A 24426-nucleotide genomic window follows, 5' to 3' on the forward strand; every position below is an offset into this window, starting at 1 on the left:
GTGCTTCCAAAAGGTCACAGCCATGACAGCCCTACGAACGCATGGCGTCTCCAGGAGTCAGAATAAACTCAAGAGCAACTCACAACAGGAGCTCTGCCATTGCAATTCCATCTGCTTATAACCTTCCAGAGGTTTCCCAACATTACTGCGGCTGCCATCCTTTCCCTGCTTTCCAACACTGTTTAAGATCTACTCTATTTCATATAATTTTATGTCATTCCCAGGAAATTTGGAGGAAGAAGAAGTAGAAAATAGTGCCTCTCAGTCTGCCATCTTGGACAAGAATGACTGTGGACAGTCTGAATGTCTAGTTCTTTTCCTTTCCGTCAGATGGGAAGAAAACCCACGTGGTTGCTTGGAGGTTGTTCCTGCCATCATCTACCTGAGAGTCCCTGAGCAGGGAATTTTATTTGTGCTTTGATGAGTGCATTCTTTCCAGCCACTCAGGGAACACTGTACCCTTGTCAATGAATGGCTCATGAATCGGGCTGTGGCTGTGTCTGCAGGAATTCCTGGAAGAACTTGGCCCAAAGCCCCTGCCAGCCCAGATTTATGGTCTTGGCTTTGGTAATGACTTCTGCATCGAGCTTCAGTGGTTTTGCAGCCCATTCCAGAGCCGGGGCAATATGTCAACTGCTTACTATGCAGAGCCCTTGGGGGCATCAATCATGAATGAGGCGGGGGGAGGACTGAGGGAAATTAAGAGCAACTCACTGTCCTTCCAGCCTCCTAGTGGCAGGAGAAGCCTGGGGATTTGTTCCCATGTGGATCCATGTGGTCACTTCGCCTTTCCTCCCCACTTGTTCTTTCCACTATGAAACACAGTCCCTTGAGCTTCTTACCCAAGGGTAGTCTGTCGGGCACTGTTATGAGCACTTTAATGTGTCGCCATTTCATATTCAGTGACTCCATGAGGTGGGTCCATTATGATCCCATTCTAGGGAAGAGGAAAACTGATGTGTAGAAACGTTAAACGACTTGCTCAAGGTCACACAGCTATTACGTGACTGAGCCAGGATTCAGACCCAGGGAGTCAGGTTTCCCAGCCCATGGTCTAGGCACATTACTTCAGAATGAGCGTTAACCTTCTAGACCATCTCTCCTAGTCATCCTCAATTGTGCCGTTCAGTAGGCTCAAGAATTCAATCACTGGACTGTCAACTCTCTGAGGGCAGGGACTGTAGTAGTGCAATGCCCAGTCCCCACTCATCAAGGCTGATCTAGCTACTTCTGCTGTCAAAGAACAAACCCACCACCAACGTTGAGCCCCCCACACGGAACCATCCCTTGTCACTTGGTGGCAGGTTATTGACATTGGATTCCTTTCATTTTAGAAGGAGCAGTGATTGATCCTGACCAGATTGGCACATGATCTGGGTATCAGTTTGTCTTTCCTCAACCGTGTTACTCAACTCTGCCATTGTAGTGCTAAAGCAGCCACAGATAATACATAAATGAATGGGTGTGGCTGTGTTCCAATAAAACTTTATTTACAAAAACAGGCAGAGGGCCAGATTTGGCCTACAGGCTATAGTTTGCCAAGCCCTACTCTAGGCCCAGGACAAATGCCACCCACTTAGGAAGTCTTTCCTAACCCCCCTTCCTACAACTCTGAATACTCTCAGTACCTGTCATGGATTGAATTCTACCCCACAAAATGTGTGTATGAACTTGGTTACGCCATGATTACCAGTATTCTGTGGTTGTCCTCCATTTTGTGATCGTAATTTTATGTTAAACAGGATTCGGGTGGGATTGTAACACCCTTACCAGATCACATCCCTGATCCAATATAAAGGGAGTTTCCCTGGGGTATGGCCTGTACCACCTTTTATCTCTCAAGAGATAAAAGGAAAGGGAAGTAAGCGGAGAGTTGGGGACCTCATACCACCAAGAAAGCAGTGCCAGGAGCAGAGCTCATCCTTTGGGACCTGAGGTTCCTGCGCTGAGATGCTCCCAGACCAAGGGAAGACTGATACATCATAAGGACCTTTCTTCAGAGCCAACGGAGAAGGACAGCCTTACCCTGGAGCCAGCGCCCTGAATTTGGACTTCTAGCCTCCTGGACTGTATACAATTCTCTTTGTTAAAGCCATTCACTTGTGGTATTTCTGATATAGCAGCACTAGATGACTAAGACAGTACCTTTAAAAAAAAACACCCTCTTATGGCTATGCTGTGTTTAGGTTAGGAGGGTGTGAGAGGCAGCATTCATGATGGTTAAGAGCACGGATGTCATAGGCAAACTCCTGGTCCCACTTACACACTGTGTGACTTTGGCAAATGATTTTGCTGCTGAGAGTCAGTTTTCCCAACTGTAAAATTCGTATTGTAACAATATAATAACACATACCTTCTGGGGCTGCTCTGAGGTGTAAAGGCGAAATGTCTGACCAGTGCTATTATTTTTCTCATTATTTCACTTTTACAACCTTCCAGTTCTTGAGTGGTTCTACTGTTGGTGTTAACTATTACAATACTGATAATGAAAATATTCTCTGTACGAGACTGAACGAACAAAGGGACAATGGCCAGACCACGTACAAAAAGACAACGCAGACCCACTATCTGCAGCATCCAGCCTGGAAGACAAACCACTATCTGCAGCTACCAGGCCAGAAGACAAGGCAATAATCCCTCTAACAATGAGCCTCAAACGGCCAGGACTTGATCAGTAACTGACAGCTTCCTTCGTTTTTGTCCCCACTTCCAACGTAGGACCAACCGGAGATGACTAAATAAGTTCTCCTAACCAAGCACATAGAAGTCACACCCTGGGTGATGCAAATGATTAAGCATTTGACTACTAGCCAAAAGGTTGGCAGTTTGAACCCACCACGGAGAGATGCCTCGGAAGACAGGTCTGGCCATCTGCTTCCGAAAGGTCACAGCCTTGAAAACTCCACGGAGCAGTTCTACTCTGTACAAGTTGGGTAACCATGAGTCGGAATCAACTCAACGACGACTAACGATAACAATGATCACCAGTCCCATTAAATGCCCCATTCGTAGTTAGCCCGCCCCCAACTTCCCCATGCCAACAGCCTCCCATCAGGACGCACCTGAAGTCAGGCCTTTTTCCATCGTAAAACTTTCCTGCTCTCCTGCCTGCCTTTGAGTCTTAGCCAAATGCAAGTGAAGGTGGCTGACTCCCTTGCTATAGCCTTCGTTTGTTCTTATTTGGGTGTTCTTTGTCTAGTTCTAGGAGTCCTGCTGGTACCATGGTTAAGTACTCAGCTGCTAAACCAAAAGGTTGGCAGTTTGAACCCAACAGCCCCTCCGCAGAAGAAAGACGTGGCAGTCTGCTTCGGTAAAGATGACAGCCTTGGAAACCATATGGGCAGTTCTAAACTGCCCTATAGGGTCGCTATGAGTTGGAATCCACTTGATAGCAATGGGTTTGGTGTGACAACATTACAGTCCCTTGATGCTTCTCAGAAGCCACAGTGTAGCCACTTTTGCACCCCCTGAAGCCATGAACACACATATCTGACTGGCAGCCTATTCGGAGGGCCGCTGGGTGTTTACTTACGACTGGGGGATCCCTCCGATCCCGAAGCCCACCAGGCCCCGGAGCACCAGGATCCAGGTGTACACAGGTGCGAACGCACTCAGGATGCCGTAGTACAGGGTCCAGAGCACGCTGACCTTCAGCCCCTGCGGAGAAGGGAGACACCAGGTCACAAGGGCTTCTCCAGCACCTGCAGGTGGGGTGGTCTCTGTAACCACTTAAATGTACCCATCAGTGGGCGGGAGTGGGCAACAAGTTTCCTAGGTGGTACAAATGGTTTGTGCTCAGTTGCTAAGCTAAAGGTTGGCAGTTTGAACCCACCCAGGACTACCAGTACTGCAGAAGAAAGACCTGGTGATGTGCTCCTGTAAAGATTATAGCCAAGAAAACCCAGTGGTGCAGTTCTACTCTGTAACACATGGAGTCCCCATAAGTAGGAATCAACTCAATGGCATCTAACAATAACAACGGGACCACGTCCAAGGGTAACCCACGCAGTCAAGGGGGTGCAGGGGAAAATCGTGGGGTATTTTTGGTTGTCCTGATGATTGGCACTTAGTGGACAGGGGTCAGAGGTGTTAGACGTCTCCTAATGCACGAGACACAAAAAAAATTCAGCCTACGTCCAGCACCATCTCAAATGCCCCTCCCACACAGTCCTACAGCTGAAAACTCTGTTTATAATTATCTGCACTAAGACCTTCACTCTGTTTTGCATATAAACAGGATTTTGTGTGTATGTGTGTAGTCTGAATAGACGGTATATTTCCCAGGAACGTAACTCCCATGTAATTCAAAGGAAGACTGTACTTTGTTGGATCCGGAATTTTGCAAAATTGTTCACCATTTCAGAAAACCATGTTGCCAATGCCAACACTGTTAGGGATTGAATTGTGTCCCCCCAAAATGTGTGTCAACTTGGCTAGGCCATGATTCCCAGTATTGTATGGTTGTCCACCAATTTGTGATCTGATATGATTACGTATGTGTTGTAAATCCTAACCTCTGTGATGTTAATGAGGCAGGATTAGAGGCAGTTATGTTAATAAGGCAGGATTCAATCTATAGGATTAATTAGGTTGTATCTTGAGTCAATCTCTTTTGAGATATAAAAGAGAATCAAACAGAGTAGGGGGACCTCATGCCACCAAGAAAGAAGCACCAGGAACAGAGCACATCCTTTGGATCCAGGGACCCTGCGCTGAGAAGCTCCTAGACGAGGGTAAGATTGATGACAAGCACCTTCCCCCAGAACCAAAAAAGAGAGAAAGTCTTCCCCTGGAGCTGGCACCCTGACTTCTAGCATCCTAGACTGTGAGAGAATAAATTTCTGTTTGTCAAAGCCATCCACTTGTGGTATTTCTGTTAGAGCAGCCCTAGATAATTATACAAACATTGTTTGTGGTACTTGAGTCATTGATGGAACGCACCAGTCTGGATTCACTGGGATTCGACGTGTATATATAAACATACCTGTTTAAAACATGGAGCTCTGGGGCACAGTGGTTAAGAGCATGGCTGCTAACCAAAAGGTCGGCAGTTTGAATCCACCAGCTACTCCTTGGAAACCCGACAGGTGTAGTTCTACTCTGTCCTATGGGGTTGCTATGAGCCGGAATCGACTCGACGGGAACAGGTTTGTTTTTTGGTTTTTGGTATTTGCACCTTATTTCAAAATATCAGATATAAAGAAAAGGCATTAATTAAATTGCTGAAATCCAAACTTCTTTGGAGTCAGAGGCAAATATTGACGACTTCCGTTTATCATCTAGGCATAGTTGTGTAGGAACACTTGGCATATCAAAAAGAAATCTTATTCTATTAATTACGTTCCATTTTTCTTTCTTCCTCATGTCATAGTCAGGGCATGATCATTGATTTCCTTATTTAAATTATGTGACTTTATTTCTTTCCGGATATTAAAGGAGTTAAGGAAACACGACTAAATTATTTTATAACATATATAAAAAGGACCTAAGTTTAGACTCACTGAGGGACACAACCCTACAAGAGAAACCTGGGGCGTATTCCTGGAGCGTTAATTCCACTTAAAGATCTGAGAAAATACTAAGCACGAATGTAATCTAAACTATCACTTTCTATCACAACCAACACCAAACATGTTATAGAGTAGAATGCTAGTTTTACATGGATTTTAAACACGCACCATGAGGTCTGGGGAAGGCCTCACTCTGCAGGTGTCTGTCACACCTCTGAGGCTGAGTCCACCTGCCTTCCCCCCCCGCCCCCCGCCCAGGGACACTTCAGGGGAAAAGACTGAAACATTGATGTGAGCTTTATAACCTTAAAATGTCACACCCACTCCCAAACCAAAAACCAAACCTGTTGCCATTGGGTCAATTCTGACTCATGGCAACCTCGTGTGTTATAGTTTAGAACTGAGCTCCATAGGGTTTTCTTGGCTGTAATCTTTACAGAAAACCCCTGGTGGCACAGGGGTTAAGTGCAAGCTGCTAACTGAAAGGTCGGCAGTTCAAACTCACCAGGTGCTCCATGAGAGAAAGATGTGGCAATCTGCTTCCATAAAGATTAAACCAAAAACAAACAAACAAAAAACCTCATTGTCATCAAGTTGATTCTGACTCATAGGGACCCTATAGAACAGAGTAGAACTGCCACATAGTGTTTCCAAGGCTGTGTAATCTTTTTTTTTTTTTTTAATGAGTCTGTGTACTCCTTGGCTGAAGGGTGAGCCACAAGGGTGACTACTTCATTACTGAGCTAAAAGGGTGACTGGAGGCCATACTCTCAGGGTGTCTCTAGTCTCTGTCAGACTAGTAAATCCCGTCTTTTGTGTGTGTGTGAGTTAGAATTTTGTTCTTCGTTTTTCTCCAGCCCTGTCCAGGACCCTCTATTGTGATCCCTGCTGGAGCAGTCAATGGTGGTAGCTGGGCACCATCTAGTTGTGCTGGACTCAGTGCGGTAGAGGCTGTGTTATTTGTGGTCCTTTAGTCATTTAGACTAATCTTTCCCTTGTGTCTTTGGTTTTCTTCATCTTCATTTGCTCCAGACAGGATGGGACCAATAGATGTATCTTAGATGGCCATTCACAAGCTTTTAAGGCCCCAGATGTTACTCAGCAAAGTAGGATGTAGAACATTCTCTTTATAAACTATGTTATGCCAGTTGAGCTAGGTGTTCCCCGAGTGGCTGCAACCTTTACAGGAGCAGATTGCCAGGTCTTTGTCCCACAGAGCCACTAAATGGGTTTGAACCACCAACTTTTTGGTTAGAAACCAGATGCTTAAGCACTGTGCCACCAAGGCTCCTTTGGTGAATTGTTCCTGTTGTTATCGTTAGGTGCCTCGAGTCAGGTTCAACTCATAGCAACCCTGTATACAACAGAACAAAACACTGTCCAGTCCTGCGCCACCCTCATGATCGTTGTTATGCTTGAGCCCACCTCCGAGTGGGTTTGAACCCCTGAGGGAGCAGGAGATCAGTGGGATGCAGACCCCAAATTCTCATAAACAGACCAGACTTAATGGTCTGACTGAGACTGGAGGAATCCCGGCGGTCATGGTCCCCAAACCTTCTGTTGGCCCAGGATAGGAACCATTCCCGAAGACAACTCATCAGACATGGAAGGGACTGGACAATGGGTAGGAGAGAGATGCTGATGAAGAGTGAGCTACTTGTATCAGGTGGACACTTGAGACTGTGTTGGCATCTCCTGTCTGGAGGGGAGATGGGAGGGTAGAGAGGGTTAGAAACAGGCAAAATTGTCACGAAAGGAGAGACTGGAAGGGCTGACTCATTAGGGGGAGAGTAAGTGGGAGTATGGAGTAAGGTGTATATAAGCTTATATGTGTCAGACTGACTTGATTTGTAAACGTTCACTTAAAGCTCAATAAAAATTATTAAAAAGAAAACAAAACAAACTAAATGAGACTAAAGGGGCACAGCTACCCTGAGGCAAGGACCAGAAGGCAGGAGGGGACAGGAAAGCTGGTAATAGGGAACCCAAGTTGAAAAGGGAGAGTGTTGACATATCGTGGGGTTGTTAACCAATGTCTTAAAACAATATGTGTACTAACTGTTTAATGAGAAACTAGTTTGTTCTGTAAACCTTTATCTGAAGTACAGTTAAAAAAAAAAAAAATTCTAGCTCAAAAGGAAAGACCAGACTTGCTGGCCTGACAGAGACTGGAGAAACCCTGAGAGTATGGCCCCCGGACACACTTGCAGCTCAGTAATGAAGTCACTCCTGAGGTTCACTCTTCAGCCAAAGATTAGACAGGCCCATAAAACAAAACAAGACTAAAGGGGCACACCAGCCCCGAGGCAAGGACTAGAAGGCAGGAGGGAACAGGAAAGCTTGTAATAGGGAACCTAAGGTTGAGAAGGGAGAGTGTTGACATGTTGTGGGGTTGTTAACCAATGTCATAAAACAATATGTGTACTAACTGTTTAATGAGAAATTAGTTTGTTCTGTAAACCTTCATCTAAAGCACACAAAAAAAAGATGCACTTAAATTTTTTTAAAGCAAGGTGATATTAAAAAAATATTAAGTATAATATATAACATAAGAGAACAGGTAAGAAAGGAATCACTGATCTTTCAGAAACCCTGGATTTAGTCCAATAATAATAAAGCAACATTTCTGTATCCCTAAGCCTTCGACCGTGAAATTGGTACCTGCCACACATACACTTAATTCCCTCCTTTTGGTTGAAGCTAGCTTGATAGGAATTTTCTTCCTCTCAACCCACGGAATCTTGAATCAGACTCAAGATATAATTAGCAGCAGGGAAAATAAAAGGAAAGAAGAAAAACAGCAGGAGAAGAGGAAAGGAAGAGAGAAGAGAGGACCCAGACTGGTGCATGGAGGCTAAGTCCCCCTCAAGGGGCTGCCCAGGGCCTGTGTTATCCCTGTGAGGTTACTGGGTGACCTGTACTGCCAAGTCACAGCAGATCACAGCTGGCTGTGGTTATGTCTGCTGCCCAGAAAACAAGGCCTCAGCACCCATGGGTAAATACCGCCATGGCCATTATGAAGGCCAGGCACAGGCAGCGAACCCATCCAAATGCTGCCCTAGAACCTGCAGAAATGCCCCCAGGCCTCTGGGCTCCTCATTAACTAGAGGCCTTATCCTGCCTCACATCTGCCCTGCCCTTTATGGATTGTTAGCTCGTTCTTTCATTCCTCCATCCATTCATTCGACATATGTTTATTGAGTACCCCGTGTGCCGGACACTGGAAATGGTGCTATACATTATTCACTCATTCATTTGCTCATTCAATTATTCATTTAATATGCATGTATTGAGGACCTGCTGTGTGCCAGGCACTAGAGGCATTGATATACATTATTCATTCATTTGTTTATTCAATATGTATGTGTTGTGTTTATGGCAGGCTCCAGAAATACTGATAGATATTATTCATTAATTCATTTATCCATTCACTTATTTAATATACATGTATTGAGCACTTGCTGTGTACCAGACACTAGAGGTATTGATATACATTATTTATTCATTCATTCAATGTGCATGTATTGAGCTCCTCCTGTATGCTAGGCATTGGGCTTTGGGCCTGGGGCTACAGCAGGAAACATGACAGCCAGGGTCTCTGACTTTCATTTCCATCTTAAAAGCCACTTTCACATCCTTACACTTGATGAGGATTCCGTGGGAGTTCCAAAAGCAATCCTGTAGGAAGAGATTGTTATTTTCATTTTCACTTCATAAATGAGCAAAGCCAGGGTAAACGAATACTTCCTTTTATAAGGATCAGCACAAAGCTGGTTCCTATGAGGGGGAGGTTAAAGAGGTCCCAAGTGTCTAATAACCTTTCCAAGCTGCTGTACCACTGCATGGAAACCCTGGTGGTGTAGTGGTTAAGTGCTACAGCTGCTAAACAAGAGGTCAGCAGTTCAAATCCACCAGGTACTTCTTGGAAACTCTTTGGGGCAGTTCTGCTCTGTCCTATAGGGTCACTATGAGTTGGAATTGACTCAATGGCAACAGGTTTGGTTTTTTTGGTACCACTCCATCCATCATCTCTGATATCAGCTTACTCCCTCTCACCTCAGTACTCTCCCTCCTGTATTTGGGTTACCTAATTTCTTGCAACATCTTACAAAACTTATGAACCACATAAAGGAAATGGCTCATGAGGTTTTGGAAGCTGACAAGTCCCAAATTCATGGGTCAGGCAGAGACTTCTCCCTGGCCCTCAGTCTCTGCCCAAAGGCACTCAGCTTTCTTGCTCCGTGGGCCGGAAAGCCCACTGTACTGTCTCCTGTGGGTCGCTGATGGTTGCTGCTGCAGGTGTCTCCTTCTTTGGTGGTGATGGGCTCTTCTCTTTGTTCTGGAATTGGCTTTCTTCTAAGGCAAAACTGACAAGTCCCCTTGGTAGGCCACAATTACTCTATACACAATCACCCAGGTGGGGGTTGCAAGACCACGGCTATAAAGGCCACACAAAAAGGTAATTAATTCACCACAAAGGGTCAAAGGGGTTAAGTGAATTGCTCAAGATCAGCAAGGCACAGAGCCAAGACTAGATAGAATCAGGACTTCCAACCCCAAATGCTGTTCTTTGACAAGCCACTCTCTTGCTCTAGAGTCTTTGATGGCTCCCCATTACCCCTGACAGAGAACATAAACGCAGGATGCGGGTTTAATCTAGCAAGGACAGGTGGGCCTGGGTACATGAGAGAGAATGTGTCCTGGCTGTCAGCCTCTACTCAGCTCTACTCAAAAGTTGCCATGACAGAATGTAGGTCCTACACTGGCAGATTACCCAATTTTCAAGAAATGCCCTGAATCCATTTATTTTTTGTGAAAAAATGTATCATTTTTGAAATGACGGCAACTGATTCAAAATCCTGTAAAACACTGTGTGGGATAAAGAAAACGCATCTCAGGGCTATATTTGTCTCATGGGCCACTAGTTTGCGACACGCAGCCTAGAAAAGCCAAGCTCATCCTGGCATTTGAAGCTCCTGCTCTAAGACACTGGGTCTCACTGCTACTCAGGTGCCAGACCTGCAACCCCCAAAAGGAACACACCAATGTCACACAGCCTTGGCACGGCATTGTCTGGTCACCCCCACACTCTCTGATCTCGTATTATCCAATCATGCTCATTTACAATGAAAACACAGGGTGAGGAGACAGAGTCCCAGCACCGACCAGCCCCCTCCTTTTCCTCCTTTGTCTTAGTCATCTAGTGCTGCTATAACAGAAATACCACAAGTGGATGGCTTATAACAAAGAGAAATTTATTTCTTCACAGTAAAGTAGCCTAAAAGGCCAAATTCAGGGCGTCAGCTCCAGGGGAAGGCTTTCTCTCTCTGTCGGCCTTCTCATCAGTCTTCCCCCGGACTAGAAGTTTCTCCTCACAGGGACCCCAGGTCCAACAGACGCACTCTGCTCCCGGCACTGCTTTCTTGATGATATGAGGTCCCCTCTCTCTGCTTGCTTTCCTTTCCTTGTTATCTCTTGAGAGATAAAAGGTGGTGCAGGCCACACCCCAGTGAAACTCCCTTTACATTGGATCGGGGCTGTGAGCTTAGTAAGGGTGTTACAAATCCACCCTAATCCTCTTTAACATAACATGATGATCACAAAATGGAGGACAACCACACAATACTGGGAATCATCACCCAACCAAAATAATACACACATTTTGGCGGGGGACATAATTCAATCCATGACATCCTTCTTAGACACAACACAGACCTAGTAGCCTTTGAATTCGATAGTGACCTGATCACATTCTGAAATTTTTTTTTACGAGACCCAAGCAATAATGGCTACCAGGAGCCCTGGTGGAGCAGTGGTTAAGCACTCAGCTGCTAACTGAAATGTCTGTGATTCAAATCCACCAGCCACTCCATGGGAGAAAGATGCAGCAGTTTGCTTCCCTAAAGATTACAGCCTTGGAAACCCTATGGGGCAGTTCTACTTTCCTACAGGATTGCTATGAATTGAAATTAACTTGTCAGCAATGAGTCAGCAAACAGTGTTCTAAATGGTTCACATACATTTTCTCATGTAATCCTCCTAACAACCCTTTGAGCTCCTATTGTTATCAACCCTATTTTACAGATGGGGAAACTGAGGCTCAGAGAGGAGATGTGATATAGGAAATAATACTGGAGTCATTATTCCCTGTCCTTGAGTATAGAGAATGTGACCCAGCTGGATGGAGCTGGGCTCACGGGGACTCCCAAGGACGCATCAACTGGGCCCTGAGCTATAAATATAACAGCTGTGATAATCTTGGAAAATATCTTTTAGGGAACCTTTCACATAAGCCAAAGCACAAAAGACTTTCCACTCTTACCTTTTTCTATTAACATTTAGTGAATAGAAAATGTGTTGGACCAATGAAGATCCTCCTGACTGTCAGTTACTGAAACCTGCACCAATGATCGTTAGGAAAGACAACTCAAAGTGTAAGATCACAGTTTCTAGCCAACCTGTGAACAGCGGAAGCTTTCAATGGTTTTGCCCATTTGTAACGTTAATATATCCTGATGACTGTAACCTTCTTTGGACTCGGGCAGACATGGCTGTGGCAGCATATTTGTCTGTTTTCCCATTCTTTCTTATCCTGTAATATTTCCTTGCACTCACCAGACACAGGTCTAGCAACATGTTTGGGGCACTGGAATATCAACCTGGATTCGTTTATCTCTGTGCCTTCAAGGCCACACACCAGCCACAAGCCTCCAGGAGGCAGAAACTTCTGAAGTGGCCCCCTGAGTCCTAACCCAATATGTGATTTCCCTGCAAAGTCACGCAGCAAGCAGACACCCTCACAGGAAGCTCCCAGCTGGGCCGAGGCAGATCAAGAAGCTAAGAGGAGACTGTCCACACTCCAGAGGCTCGCCAGCTGTTTGGCTCGCCCCCTATTCCTGGAGGAGTGCCAGGGAAGCTTTATAATTAGAACCTGCTCCATCCTCTCTGAGGTTGGGCCAGAATTCCAAGCAGGGGAGAAAGAGGCTCTGCAACCTGGGGGACACATTCTCTCCTCTCTGATTTCTCACCAGCTTCCTGTTGGGTGTGAAATTTAACAGGACCATCAGTAGACCTGGAAGGGGACCTTATAGGCAGCTCCCCATCTATTTGGGATGATGAATGTTTCACTGCCTAACTTAACTCTGGGAAATAACTCAGTAATGTCTTAGAGCAGCCAAGGTCAGGGTTAAGGATATGGACTCTGGAGCCAGAAACACCTGCAATTTAACAACAGCGTTCCTATTTATTTGCACCATGAGCGTGGCAAATTGTAGGAGTAATAATAGGCATTTCTGAAATGCTTCCTCTGTACCGAGCGCTTTATGTACAATGTACCATTGACTCCTCACAGCAGCCCTATGGGAAAGACAATTATTATCTCATTTACAGATGGGGAAACTAAGACACAGAGAGGTTAAGCTACTTGCCCAAGGTCACGCAGCCTGTAAGTGGAGATCTGAATCCAAGCAGTCTGGCTTCAGAGCCGGTACTTTTCACAAGGATGCTATATTATCTCTGAAGCCAAAATGAGCCCTTTAGGCAAATATTAAAATTAGGGCTAAGCATTCTCGAGTGATGGAGGAAGACATTGAAAAATTTACTCTGCACAACACTACAACTTGGCATCGTCGGCATATTGACTCTAGAGCCAGGTTTCTCAGCCTTGGCACTATTAACGTTTACTTCCACCATTGAGTCGATTCTGACTCACAGCAACCCTACAGGACAGAATAGAACTGCTGTTTCCAAGGCTGAAAATCTTTACAGAAGGAGGCTGCCACATCTTTCTCCCACAGAGTGGCTGATAACTTTGAACTCCCGACCTTTTGCTTAGCAACTGTTTAACCACGGTACCACCAGGGCTCCCGGGTAATTCTTTGTTGTGGGGGTTGTTCTGTACGCTGTGGGATACTTAGGGGCATCCCTGGCCTTTATCCACTAGATGCCACAAATACTCCAAGCTAGTTGTGACAAACACAAATGTCTCCAGACATTGCCAAATGTCCGCTGGGGCCAAGATCACTCCCTGTTGAGAACCACTATTCTAAAGGGCAACCAAAATGTGGCTTCTTGTTTTTAGTTGCCATCAAGTGGGTTCTGACTCACAGCCACGCTATGTACAACAGAACAAAACACTGCCCGGTCCTGAGCCATCCTCACCATCGTTGCTGTGCTTGATCCCATCGTTGCAGCCACTGTGTCAATTCATCTCACTGAGTCTTCCTCTTTTTTCACTGACTCTCTACTTTAACAAGCATGATGCCCTTCTCCAGGGGCTGGTCCCTCCTGATAACATGTCCAAAGTATGTGAGAAAAAAAGTCTTGCCGTTTTTATTTCTAAGGAGCACTCTGGCTATACTTCTTCCAACACTGATTTGTTTGTTCTTCTGGCAGTCCATGGTATATTCAATATTCTTCACCAATAAAAAAAAATAATTCAAAGCCATCAATCCTTCTTTGGTATTCATTGTCCAGCTTTCACATGCATATGAAGTGACTGAAAACACTACCGGCTTGGGTCAGGCGCACCTTAGCCCTTAAAGTGACATCTTTGCTTTTTAACACTTTAGAGAGGTCTTTTGCAGATTTGCCCAATGCAAAGGTCCTTTGATTTCTTGACTGCTGCTTCCACAGGCGTTGATTGTGGATCCAAGTAAAATGAAATCCTTGACAACCTCAATCTTTTCTCCATTTATCATGGTGTTGCTCATTGGTCCAGTTGTGAGGATTTCCGTTTTATGTTGAGGTATAATCCATACTGAAGCCTCTAGTCTTTGATCTTTATCAGTAAGTGCTTTGAGTCCTCTTCACTTTCAGCAAGCAGGGTTGTGTCATCTGCATATCGCAGGTTGTGAGTCTTCCTTCAATCCCGATACTGTGTTCTTCTTCACTTAGTCCAGCTTCTCAGGTTATTTGCTCAGTATACAGACTGAATAAGTATGGTGAAAGGATACAACCCTGACACACAAACTTCTCTGATTTTAAACCACTCAATATCCCCTTGTTCTGTTCAAATGACTGCCTCTTGGTCTAAATGTGGCTACAATTCACAAAACTCAGTAAAATCCACCTACGAATCCTTATAAAATCCAAGTCTACAACCCTCTCCCCTAAGGCCCACCATAAACACGAAGATGTCTATATTCTACAGAGCTGCCGCCTGGGAACACCATATGAACTATTGCCCTTAAAACCAAAAACCAAACCCATTGCCAAAGAGTCAATTCCAACTCGTGTGGCAGAATAAACATGCTCTTCCAAGAGAGTCAGGATCCTAAGCCAATAACCCTCATAATTTCCTGGAAAATGAAGAATGTTCATCAGTAAAGTCAGTTGCTGGAGAGAACAAGAAAGTGGAGATCTCATTCATCCCAGCTTAGTCACTCAACAAATATTTACTGTATGTCTACTACGACCCAGGTATGGTGTCAGGTACTGGGGACACATCAGTGAACAAAACAGGCATAGTCCCTTTCCTCATGGAATTTACTGAATCCACCTGGCAATCCTCTGATCCTATGCCCATGGCAGACATCACCAATCAATTACAGCATTCTCGTACTGAGCCTTCTGAATCCTCAAACCCATGTTCCTGGCAGCCCCTTCTAAATTATTAGCCCAGACACAAGGGACAAAAACTCGTTTGCTCTTTAATTTTGGACACTCAAACAATAGCTATTCCTAATCCAGCCTCTTCCTGATATAAAAGAGGAAACTGAGGCTCAAGAGGGAGAAGCAACTTGCTTTAGTCATACCAGTGGCAGATCCTGGCCCCAAATTAAGGTATTTTAACTTTTTCTTTTCCCCTTGTATTCCTCACTGTTTCATGATTCAGCCTTTGGATAACAGAATTCAGGATATATCAAAGTTTTTTATTATGGGTTTCTGCATTTTTTGTGTGTGCGTGTTTGCCTCAGGAACAAGTAAAAAAAAAAATATATATATATATATATATATACTTTTAGCCAGAGAGGAATGAGTTGTCTACCCCCACAACAAGTCTGTTCAGGAAGAAGCCACATTAAGACCTCAGCAGAGCGTTTTTCTGAGATTATTTTAAAGGCCCAAAAACTAATGTTAGGTTCAGCCTGAAAGCAGCCACAGTTTCACAATTTCATTAACTGCTGCTCAGCTCCACAAAGGAAATGGCTCTATTTTTATAAGAGGTGCTTCTCTTCCTTTCCTTTCATTCCTTTTTTCTTCCGTTCTTTCCTCCCTCCCTCCCTTCTTCCCACCTTTCTTCCTTCCCACACTCTCTCCTTCCTTCTCTCCAACCAACGGGAAAATCACTCGTACCCTCCTGAAATAGGAAGTGAGTGGGAAGGTAGACGGGGGCAGAGTCTACAGAGCTCCGAGCTAAAGACCAGAGTAATCGCCTCGCCTCTCAGGTTAACAGGAAGGAGGAAACAATTTTGATCCTCTTTGGGAGGCTGGAAAGGTCTTTCCAACTGACTTCTCCAATCCCTTAACCCACCAAGATTCTCCAGGGTTTGATGGCTGCAGTTAGTTTCCAACCTTGCTGACTCTGGCCCTGTCGCATCCAGTTCTTGGTAGATATCAGTCAACATCTCCCAGGTGTCTGCTGCTGGCCCGTGTGTTTCCCCTTCAGTAACAGTAGGAGAGGCTGTAGTGACAGTCTACTTCCCATACAGCACTGTTCAAACACTCATTCATTCCTTGAGTCAACATATATTTATTGAGCACATGTAGATTTAAGCCACTAGCATCACGGTTAAGGCAAGTGTCTTAGGCTGGGTTCTCTAGAGAAGCAAAACCAGTAAAGTGCATGTATATTATATCAAGGAAATGGCTCACATGGCTGTAGAGGCTGCAATGTCCCAAGTCTGTAGGTCAGGCTGGAGGTTCCTCCTGATTCACACATAGCCACAGGGGCTGGAGAACCCAAGATTGGCAGGTCTGAGAGCAGGGCTCTTGCAAACACTGGCTAATCCCAAGATCGGCAGGCAAGACTGCAGGTAAGCTGCTGGCTCAAGTCCCAGGAACTGGAAGTCAGGCGAACAGGGGCCAGCTGCAGGAGCCCAAACCCAGTGCGAGAAAAAGCCCCCAAGCCTCACAAGAAAGCCCACTTATATTCGATGCAGGCCACACCCCCAAAAAGCTTCCTTTCAACTGATTGGCTACTCACAGCAGATCCCCTCATGGAGGTAATCACATCATACAAATCTCATCATGGGGATCATCACATCATCATACAACTGCCAAACCACTGAGAATCATGGCCCAGCCAAGCTGACATACAACTTTAATGTTCACAGCAAGGTTTCTAGACTTAGAGCTGGGGGCAAGACCTGGCTCTATGACATCCAAATTGTGTGACCTTGGACAAGTTGCCCACTCTCTGTCCCTCAATTTCCTCATCTGTAAAATCAGAGTGATAACAGTTCCTGTTTGGTTGGTTTTTATGGGGATTGAACAAGTGTGCCTTGAGTTTGGTGTAGTGCCTACCACACAAGGCACTACTTTATTTTCAGTCCGTGACATGCCAGTTGTAGGGGACCATGCCTGTTACCTACCCGGTATCTATATCCTCCTTCTTCGTTCCCAGCAGAAATCTAAGTTTGTTTAGTATCCACCCACTCCCAGCTCCAGGAGTCAATTTTGATCAGTCTAAACCAATAGTTCTCAAAGTGTTGTCCCGGGACCAGCAGCACCAGTATCACTTGGGAGCTTGTTAGAAATGCTATAATTGCAATGCAGCTAACATGGATCACATGCCTGTGATATACCCAGCATTATCTCAAATATACAAAGCAATTCACACTCGTGATCTCAATTAGCCTTCAGATATATAGGTTCTGTTATTTTCTTATTTACACATATGAGGAAATTGATTTTCAGAGAGGTCAATTCACTTGCCCAAGGTCACACAGCCAGGACTGGCAGAGTTGGGACTGAACCCAGGTCCACCTGACTCCAGAGCCCAAGCATTTAATCACTACATAAGTCTGCCGCTGGAGAAACTGCCGGCTGATGGAGGAAAGTCCATGAAAGAGCTCAATAAAGCAGTCAGAAAGGGTAGTAGTTTAGAATGAGCACGACTGGAGTGGTGGCTATTCCCTCAGCAGGGCTTTTAACCAAGTAAACCTTGGCAGGATTTATAGAGGTTGAGTCAGAGTTGACTGGAAGGCAATGGGAACTGGAACTGGAATTTCTCTTCTGAGGTCCAAGTTTACAGTTTGGAGGACCGTGGCTTCACAGGAAAAGAATGAAAGAGCTCAAGCACAGTCTAGCAAAAACAAGAGTGACATAAAATAGAAGCGGGACCATCCAAAGCCAAGCAGGTAACAAAGAAGAAAAACAGTAAGAGCTCACTGCAATTCCAGGCCACATAAATTCTCTTCTTGTTTGCAAATCCGTTTCAGGTTATGTTTGAGCCTGGGCTCCCCTAGAGGCAGACCCGGAGACAAGGATTCCAGTTCAAATAGTTTATTTAGGTGGTGATCCCAGGAAGCACCAATAGATTGTTCCCTATTGGGAGATAGATGGGGAAGGAAGGCAGACAATTCAGAACGCGCTCACGAGCAGGTCCCCACTGTGGGCTGCGATTGAGAGATGACCCACTTTAGAGCAAGGGGCTGGGGTCTTCAGCTACCAACTTTTGCCTGGCATTTGTTGAGGCTGCCCCCAGTGGTGTTATGGTGAAAGGAAATGGAAAGTGCCAGGGGATATGGGTGGGCACCAATAGCATCTTCTACAGATTGTATTCTGAAATATACACAGCTTGGCACCATTAAAACAAACAAAAAAATAAGACCAAAGGGGCACAGCAGCCCAGGGGCAAGAATTAGAAGGCAGGAGGGAACAGGAAAGTTGGTAATAGGCAACCCAAGGTTGAGAAGGGAGAGTGTTGACATGTCTTGGGGTTGATAACCAATGTCATAAAACAATATATGTACTAACTGTTTAAAGAGAAACTGGTTTGCTCTGTAAACCTTCAGCTAAAGTACAAAAAAAAAAAAAAAAAATGATTACAGCCTTGACAGAAAGCCCCAAGACTATGGCCCTCAGACACCCTTTTAACTCAGAACTAAAGCCTGAAGGGTGAACCTCAGGAGTGACTTCATTACTGAGCTGAAAGTGTGTCCGGGGCCATATACTCCCAGGGTTTCTCCAGTCTCTGTCAGGCCAGCAAATCTGGTCTTTCTTTTTGAGTTAAGGCTGTAATCTTTATGGGAGCAGACTGCCACATCTTTCTCCCACAAAGCACTTAGTGGGTTCACACAGCCAGCATTTCGGCTAGCAGCCAAGCGCTTAACCATTGTACCACCAAAGCTCCTTTGGCCCCTAATTAGGCTCCCAATTGCTAAAGCAGCCAGGTTTTGCTGCTTGTCAATATCATCATGGCGTGAACCCAAAGGGCATGAGCTTAGAAGAAGTTGCCTTACGGTTTTCCTGCCGTACTGGTCTGAGATGTTTCCCCAGAGCGTGGAGCTGGACATCATGCCTACAAAGACCACCTGTGGGTGGAAAGACAGCTTCCATTAGATGGTGGCAGGAAGCATCACAGAGCAAGGGAACGATGCAGCAAACCCGTGACATCACTCCCGGGTAACTGTAATAATGAATCAACATTTACTGAGTTCTTGGTAAGGGGCAAACACTATCTTAAGTGCTTCATGTTATCATATAAGTTTCAATTGTCTGCTACCAGGAATTATCATGATAACTCAGTGCAGGAGGAAAACCTTTACTCTTAGAGCCTCATGAGCTCAGAAAAGTAAAACAACAATAATTTAAAATTTATATACTTTGTCAGTTTAAGGGACATGCACAAGTGGGTTCCATATTCCCAGCAATTCAGCAGGATGTCTGCGACCCCTGAGTGGCTGGTGACCTGGGATGGGGTTGGTGGTAAGTCTGCCAGGATGGTGGGGTAAAGGAAGCTGAGGCCACAGTGTTTCCATCCAGGGGCTAAGTTCTCTTCTGCTGAGCCCTTGGCAGCAAGAGGAAGGGGACACCCCACAGGACACCCCAGGGGACAAGAACTGAATGCAACAGGAGAGAAACTCTGGGCTTCCTACCGAGGTCAGCAAGGCCACCTGCCAGCTGGGCAGCTGCCATTCGCAATGCAGCTGTGGAGCAAGGATGCTCAGAATCATCATCTCCATGGCGTCGGCCATCTGCAGAGAGGAAGGAAGCATTGTCAGGCCAGAAAGGCTGAGAGAGGAAGACTCAGCCTTCCGAACGGAGGGCTGGCCTCTTGTCAGGTTCGTGACCCTAGAGAGTGTAGGAGACCCCCTCTTCTACTGCCTGCTGAGTGCCCCATCACACATCAAAACATACCGAAAAGCTCTAGGAATTAAAACAGTGTGGCATCATGTAGGAATTGACAAATAAACTTAACATTCTCATTTTGTGCATGTTTTTTCACATTTAATAAAATATGGGCACTCCCTAAATGAAGTAGGAAGATATCATGTTTCTAAAATCTGAGAAAAACATTTTTATAGAAGTAGAGAGACAAGGATCTTTTCTCTTCAACTCACCTCAAGACTAGTTTGTCTTTGGTTTATAGGTCATTGTTCATGTAGAATTATCAGTGTGTTTAACAAGTGCAACCTTTTAAAACATACTAGAAAGCCCCGGTAATGAAATACTGTGGTACCATTACAGGCGTAGACAGACAGACAACGGGACAGAAATGAGAGTCCAGAAGCAGGCCCATATGGCCATGAGAATAAGGTATACAGTAAAGGTGGCTTTTCAAATTAGTGAGGAAAATGATGTGGGAAAATTGATGATCCATTAGGAGAAATAAGTAGTTAGATGACTGTCTCATACTATTCACAAACATTTCAGTTGTATTATTAAAAGTCTAAATGTTGTTAGCCGCAGATAGATTGGAGATTTTAATAAGGGGTATCATGAGACCCTCGAGGCAAAAGACAAGTTTTTGTCTCTGCCCATTTTTCCAGGGAGAGCTCTACAGCTAACATCAGAATCTCATAATACTCCTGAACCTGAACCCCAAAGGGCTGGGAACCACTTAATTAGCTAGAAGCCTCGATTCCTCCTTGAGGGCAATGGCCAACCACACCAAACTCCCCTGACGCACAGAGTTACATTATCGCCACTGTCACTCAGATAAACTCTGTGGATTGGAGTTTGAGCAAAGGCCCAGTGTGGAGGGAACTGTGGCCTTCCTTGTAGACTACAGAAACCCAGTCAAATAGCATGGGGGTTCCTTGGAGACTGAATGTGAAGTCAGCTCTCCCTCCCCCCAGAAATACTTGCCCAAGCCAAGCCAGTGAGGACAGACAGCTTCCATTGGAATTTCCCAAACCCAATGGCTTCCACCGCATCTTCCACCATGAAAGTATCTGGGAAGGAGAGAGAAGAGGGGAAGAAGGGGTCAGTGTACCCCAAGTTGGAGTTAGTGTGGAGGTGTCTGTGGTGGTCCCCAAAGAAGCTAATTAAAGACAGCAGATGTTGCTTCTAGAATTTATCCTAGAAAAATATACCAGCAAGTGTGAAGCTCACTGAAACATTGTTTACAACAGAGGAAGCTGGAAATCCCAGGTGTCTATCACTATAAGTCAGAATTGACTCAATGGCAATGGGTTTTATCAATAGGAATTGGCTAAATAAATTATTATACATTCATATTATGGAATATGACCCAATTGTTTAAAAGAACACAAAGGCACGGGAATATGCACATAATATATTGTTAATTATTTTTTTTAAAGTAGACTACAAAATATTGGAAACGTATATATATGCCGGAAAGCCTGGTGGCGTAGTGGTTAAGAGCTATGGCTGCTAACCAAAAGGTCGGCAGTTCAAATCCACCAGGCGCTCCTTGGAAACCCTACGGGGGCAGTTCTACTCTGTCCTATAGGGTTGCTATGAGTCGGAATTGACAGCAACGGGTTTGATTTTTGGTTTATATATATATAGACCAGTTGCCATCAAGTTGATTCCAACCCATGGTGACCCCACGTGTTTCAGAGTAGGACTGCACTCCATAGGGTTTTTTCTGTGGCTACTATTGTTCAGAAGTAGATGGCCAGGCCTTTCTTCCAAGATGCCTCTGGGTGAATTTGAACAGCCAATCTTAACCATTTGTGCCACCCAGGGACTCCTGTGCTCATCACCACCACCACCATCATCACCACCACCACCACCACCACCACCATCACTATCACCATCATCACCATCACCACCACCATCACTATCACCATCATCACTGTCACCACCACCATCATCACCATCACCACCACCATCATCACTATCACCATCATCACCATCACCACCACCATCATCACCATCACCACCACCATCATCACCGTCACCACCACCATCATCACTATCACCAGCATCACCACCATCATCACCATCACCACCACCATCATCACTATCACCATCACCACCACCACCATCACTATCACCATCATCACCATCACCACCACCATCACTATCACCATCACCACCACCATCATCACTATCACCATCACCACCACCATCACTATCACCATCATCACCATCACCACCACCATCATGACTATCACCATCATCACTATCACCATCATCACCATCACCACCACCATCACTATCACCATCACCACCACCATCATGACTATCACCATCATCACTATCACCATCATCACCATCACCACCACCATCATGACTATCACCATCATCACTATCACCATCATCACTGTCACCACCACCATCATCACCATCACCACCACCATCATCACTATCACCAGCATCACCACCACCATCACTATCACCACCACCATCATCACTATCACCAGCATCACCACCACCATCACTATCACCATCATCACCATCACCACCACCACCATCACTATCACCAGCATCACCACCATCATCACCATCACCACCACCATCATCACTATCACCAGCATCACCACCACCATCACTATCACCATCATCACCATCACCACCACCACCATCACTATCACCAGCATCACCACCATCATCACCATCACCACCACCATCATCACTATCACCATCACCACCACCATCACTATCACCATCATCACCATCACCACCACCATCATGACTATCACCATCATCACTATCACCATCATCACCATCACCACCACCATCACTATCAGCATCATCACCATCACCACCACCATCATCACCATCACCACCACCATCATCACTATCACCATCATCACCATCACCACCATCACCATCACCACCACCATCATCACCATCACCACCACCATCATCACTATCGACATCATCACCATCACCACCACCATCATCACTATCACCATCATCATCACCACCACCATCATCACCATCACCACCATCATCACTATTACCATCATCACCATCACCACCATCATCACTATCACCATCACCACCACCATCACTATCACCATCATCACCATCACCACCACCATCATGACTATCACCATCATCACTATCACCATCATCACCATCACCACCACCATCACTATCACCATCACCACCACCATCATCACCATCACCACCACCATCATCACTATCACCATCATCACCATCACCACCACCATCATCACCATCACCACCACCATCATCACTATCACCATCATCACCATCACCACCATCACCATCACCACCACCATCATCACCATCACCACCACCACCATCACTATCACCAGCATCACCACCATCATCACCATCACCACCACCATCATCACTATCACCAGCATCACCACCACCATCACTATCACCATCATCACCATCACCACCACCACCATCACTATCACCAGCATCACCACCATCATCACCATCACCACCACCATCATCACTATCACCATCACCACCACCATCATCACTATCACCATCATCACCATCACCACCACCATCATCACCATCACCACCACCATCATCACTATCACCATCATCACCATCACCACCATCACCATCACCACCACCATCATCACCATCACCACCACCATCATCACTATCGACATCATCACCATCACCACCACCATCATCACTATCACCATCATCATCACCACCACCATCATCACCATCACCACCATCATCACTATTACCATCATCACCATCACCACCATCATCACTATCACCATCACCACCACCATCATAACCATCACCACCACCATCATCACCATCACCACCAGCATCATCACCATCACCACCACCATCATCACCACCACCACCACCATCACCATCACCATCATTGTGGTAAACATACTCATTACCATCACCTTTGTCATCATCCTCAGCATTGTGGCCACCATCCTCAGCCAAGTATTGTGTAATGATGCCGACTGGTAGGGATTGTGATGTAACCGTGCCTGCTGAAGCAAGCCATATGGGCCCAGCCTACATGTCCAGTGTCACCCTGGGCCCCCTGGGCCCTCCCCCTGCCCCTTCACCAGACCCTTCTGAGAGTGCCACCTGGGGAGGCAACATTGGCACCTCAGAGCCCCTGATCACTACCCGGGCTGATGCCCCAACTGCAGGGTGCCCTCACCATCAGTGGGATTGGCAAACTCCTTGGGCACAGCTGCCCCATCGTCCAGCTCGACAGCCTCTAGGCCCGTGCGGACCCCTTCGATCTGGACTTCATGCTCTCCGGAAGCCGTGTCATCCTCTGACCTTGCACTCTCGCCTGTGCGACGGAATTTCACCACACTGGAAGACAGAGACAATCTCGTCAGCATGGCTAGGACTCCCCCTCGATGGCCTTGCTGCTCAGCTTTTGTGCCCAAGACAGGTGAAAGGCTTTTTTCATGGTCCAGAGAGTTGAATGAGTGGAAGATGACATTTCTGTTGAGTGGGACTGCTGGGGGAAGGAAGAGACAATTTCAAGAGTTACCTTGAGGGGCTGCCATGTACAGTTGGGTAGGTTGGGCACTGTACAACTCCAGGGGCCCCATGCATATGGTAGGCAATGTGAATA

The 24426-nt window shown here is 45.7% G+C and overlaps 1 protein-coding gene across 1 annotated transcript in view; it reads right to left on the reverse strand.

Annotated features, from left to right (window-relative positions):
* SVOP (SV2 related protein) overlaps nucleotides 1–24426 on the reverse strand; it is an 81037-nt gene that overhangs the window by 38340 nt on the left and 18271 nt on the right. Inside the window, exons 2-6 of the mRNA XM_049865908.1 lie at nucleotides 23998–24158; nucleotides 20766–20851; nucleotides 19553–19651; nucleotides 18917–18988; nucleotides 3533–3657 (exon numbers count right to left, since the gene is read on the reverse strand). Of these exons, the coding sequence (XP_049721865.1) occupies nucleotides 3533–3657; nucleotides 18917–18988; nucleotides 19553–19651; nucleotides 20766–20851; nucleotides 23998–24158 (543 nt within the window). The remainder of the gene's footprint in view (nucleotides 1–3532; nucleotides 3658–18916; nucleotides 18989–19552; nucleotides 19652–20765; nucleotides 20852–23997; nucleotides 24159–24426) is intronic.

Source organism: Elephas maximus, chromosome 22 (assembly GCF_024166365.1).
Source record: "Elephas maximus indicus isolate mEleMax1 chromosome 22, mEleMax1 primary haplotype, whole genome shotgun sequence".
NCBI lineage: Eukaryota > Metazoa > Chordata > Mammalia > Proboscidea > Elephantidae > Elephas > Elephas maximus.